Below are 3,815 nucleotides of genomic sequence, written 5' to 3'. Positions count from 1 at the left end.
GTTTAAATGTAGATCAGTGTGTACACAGAGTGTTGTATGTTGGGGTGGGACAGCAGAAATTTTATTTTTTTTTTAAATAAGCTGGGGGGGCAGGCTCAAAACTGAATTGAGATGTCTGGATTAACATTATCCCATGAGTGAGGATGCTTCTATGCTTAAATGATTAGGCAAGGCTATTTGGCAAGGTTTACATTTTCCTCGAAGAATGTAAGGGAAATGGCCTATTAAAATGATCTCTGAGTTTCAGTGACTCATTTAAACAAAATGTATAGGCAGTAATAATGTGCCATAAAGTTCACATAACAGCAACTAGCCAGGAGAAAACAAAAAAAAGGAATACAAAACGTGTTATAATACTCAAAGCAACAAGCTACAGTTATGTAAAGGTGTCATAACCATTAAAACAAGGAAATGAGACAAGAGACAACTTCAGTCTTAAAAAAATGTGCCTGCAGCACGGAATTTATTCATGTTTACATTTTTTATGAGAAAGACAAAGAAAAAATATTACTGTTCATAACAACAGCAGGAAAAAAAAGGTGTTCCAACCTGCACAAATGCTTGGCTCAGTTTCTGCCCATACTTCTTTAAAATGGATAAAGATGCAAAACGCGTCTTCAACTGGTGCAAGTGCAATGCGACATTAAATGTTAAGTGCCATGTAACATTACATACAACTGTGTGCTGTCAGACAGCAATATTACATGGTACGACATACTTCAGAATTCCAAACTATCAATTAAATGTGGTCACAAGCAAAAAGACTAACAATCTCAAGCCCTAATGTGAAGTAGAAAAATCATCTAATAAAATTAGATGTCATTACCTGAAACAGGTAACCAGTAGGTTACAAAAAAATTACAACACAAAAATTACAGGGAAGTAAATATTGTGGGAAGAAATATCCAGGGAATTGTTATGGCTAGGTTTGTATAGGTCCTAGGGCCGATAGCCTAGTACCAACCTATGAACAACTTGAACACTGTGTCACATGCTTGGTAGTCTTTATATTGTAAATGTCTGCAAAATATACAAATCAACATAAATTAATAAATTAGTAGTAATTACTAATTGTATTTTCATAACAAAATGTGAGAGAATATATGCACACTGGGTGAGAAAAATGTTCAAAGAATTTCGAAAAAATTGAAAAGTGCTCAACAATGAAGTAACAAAGGGCAAGAGCCACCAGGGTACCAGTTTCAGTTACAGGCTGGTATCTTTTTTTTTTTTTTTTTTAATACAACTTCCAATTGTATTTTACAGAGCTTTTTAAAACTCGAAATTCTCATCAGTCATATCAATAGCCCAGGCAAACTTGTCTCTCTGTGTCTTATTATAAATCTTTTCAATTGGGACGCCAAACTTCTTGCACCTGCAACAGATGGAAATAAACGTTTAGCCAAACATTTTTCATAAGACTGACTTAATCCTGTAAACAGCACCTTATTAATAAAAGTATGCTAAACTGCTGTATAACTGAAAAGAGAACAAGTCGTCTCTGAACACCTCATAAATGAAGAAAACCAGATTTCTGAATGGGACTGAAGTTTGCTAAACAGGTCTAGCTGTAACCGTCAGCATACAGCAACTCCTAAAGGTATGCAAACAACTATCCACATCTGCAGGATTCCAAGCAAACAGGAAGGGAGGTCTTTATTTGATATAAGACATAAGGATTCTGGCAGTAAACATAATGATACAGGATCAGCAATGAAAGAGGAGTAGGAGGGTTAAGCAGTAAATGACCGACTGTGCTCTCCTTGGGGGAGACCGTAAGGATGGCTGCAGCTCTACAACCCCCACCCAACCATAATGGAGAGAGGCACTGTAGCAGACAAATACAATGGGACTGTGTTACAACACTTGGAGAAGGCCGTGAATCTGTAAGCACAAGCATGGATCCAAAGTTAAGTTACTACTCATCCTGTCTTTGGAGGGGGGTCACTAGAAGATACTGAGTTAACATAAAAGCCCCTCAGTGTATGAAAGCATTCACTGGGGGTTAAGAAGTTTATCACCATCTGTAAACAAATCTTCAAGATTAACTAGCATATTCCATAAAACCAGACTGCATGTTAGCAGGAAAAAGTACAGCCCACAACAAAAGAGAATTAATGATGAAAATGAGTACAAACTCTCCAACATCCAAATTATAAAACTGAATAAAATTGCTGAATGAATGCAGTGGATAGTAATACCTTTATAAAATTAAAACTGTAATCCATCTAAACAAATCACCATTAGAAGACTTTAAATCCACTGAGGGCTGCTGTTCTGCTAATCAAAGAACTGTAGATATTTGCATCAACTGCCAGCTGGGCTAAATTCAGGATGACATTTCACTAGATCCATCTATAAGGGTTTCACTGACAAATCAATGTAACACTAAATCACACCAGGCATTTGGTGGTGCAATACTCCCACCATAGCATCAATGTCATGTTGACACTTCAGCTTCTTGATCCAAGAAACTTCCACAGAGAAGTGTGCTTGTGCAAAATAAATTACCTGAAATTATATTTATTAAACTTTACAGAGTTTCTTACTTAGATTATTTATCGTTTTCAAATATTTGTTGACCAGGTAAGATCCTTTTCAGCCATGACCTGGGCAATAAGGGCAATGTATGGTACACACGCATATATACACTTTAGTGCAGACAAGCAACCAATATGATTCCGGGAAGAAGTTGAGTACTGAGCGAAAATGCATGCAGACAGTATAACATACAAAACTCCAGACAGACAGGCATTTTGTCTTCTCTGACACACACACACACACACACACACACACACACACACACACACACACAAAAACTTGTAAATACCCAGATCCTTTCTAATCCAGAAGGACCTCCTGGATGGCTTTTTTGTTTGAATGAGGTGTGAAAGTGTGAAACCTTTTTTTTCTCAATGCATTATGACAGGCTAGGACAGAATGCAACTGAAAAAATGCAGTGTGCTGGAGTGAGGAAGTGAACTGAAAAGCCTCCAGATATGATGGTCCAAATCCATTTGTCCTGTATAATGGCTAGCCATGTAGGCAAGTGGCAGGACAGATGATCACTAGCTGTCTCCTGAGTGGGACAGTTAAGCAAAATCTCAGGGATGAATTAGTGGTCTCCCACACAGAGGGCTGCAAAATCCTGAATTGGTTTTGTCTTTGAGCTGATGTCTGTTGTGCAAATGCTCATGATCATGTTGGTTCATACCAGACATTTAATGCCCTTGTTGCTGTTGACCACACCATTATGTTTGTGGCTCCTACATCAGAGGCAATGAGAAATCAAATTTCACAACAGTAGTAAAGCTTTTCCATAATTTTGCACCATCCACCAGTTTTTCTTGAAGCTTTGGCCAGAACATGGACCTGATGAAGAGTGTATTAAGGAATGAAGTTTTAAAATTTTCAACTAAATCTGTGAGGTGCAACCATGCATAACAAACAGCAATATGGGCACCTGCTACGCCATCTGCAGATGTATAACCAAAGTGAATGGTGAGGTGTGAAAAACAAAAATTGCTACAGCCAGTGAACAGAGTTTTGTGTTTGGGTCATGATACAGCAACTCCTCCAGTGACTTGACCATTATAGGCAGGCTGTCACAGGACTCAGCACATGGAATAAATTATTTAGCTCCCTTACAGTGAAGGTGAAAGATGCATAAACCCATATCTGAAATCATTCCATTGTAACATTATTTTTTTTATGTGGAGCTCTGCAGTGTGGTAACCTTTTTAAAGGACTGACACAGCAATTAGTGTTTATCACAAGATTCAGACCTCTGAAATTCCAACCAGTGAGAGGACAAA

At 37.8% G+C, this 3,815-nt stretch overlaps 1 protein-coding gene across 1 annotated transcript in view; it reads right to left on the bottom strand.

The window, feature by feature from the left end:
• Nucleotides 1–428: 428 nt before the first annotated feature.
• LOC122797765 (DNA topoisomerase 1-like) overlaps nt 429–3,815 on the bottom strand; it is a 420,608-nt gene continuing 417,221 nt past the window's right edge. Inside the window, exon 8 of the mRNA XM_044066287.1 lies at nt 429–1,375. Coding sequence (XP_043922222.1) covers nt 1,273–1,375 — 103 coding nt within the window. The 3' untranslated portion in view covers nt 429–1,272. The remainder of the gene's footprint in view (nt 1,376–3,815) is intronic.

This window comes from Protopterus annectens, chromosome 3.part1 (assembly GCF_019279795.1).
Source record: "Protopterus annectens isolate FY-2018-M chromosome 3.part1, PAN1.0, whole genome shotgun sequence".
NCBI classification, from domain to species: Eukaryota; Metazoa; Chordata; order Ceratodontiformes; family Protopteridae; genus Protopterus; species Protopterus annectens.
The sequence above is the reverse complement of the archived record's forward strand: the minus strand, read 5'-3'. Positions and strand labels throughout refer to the sequence as shown.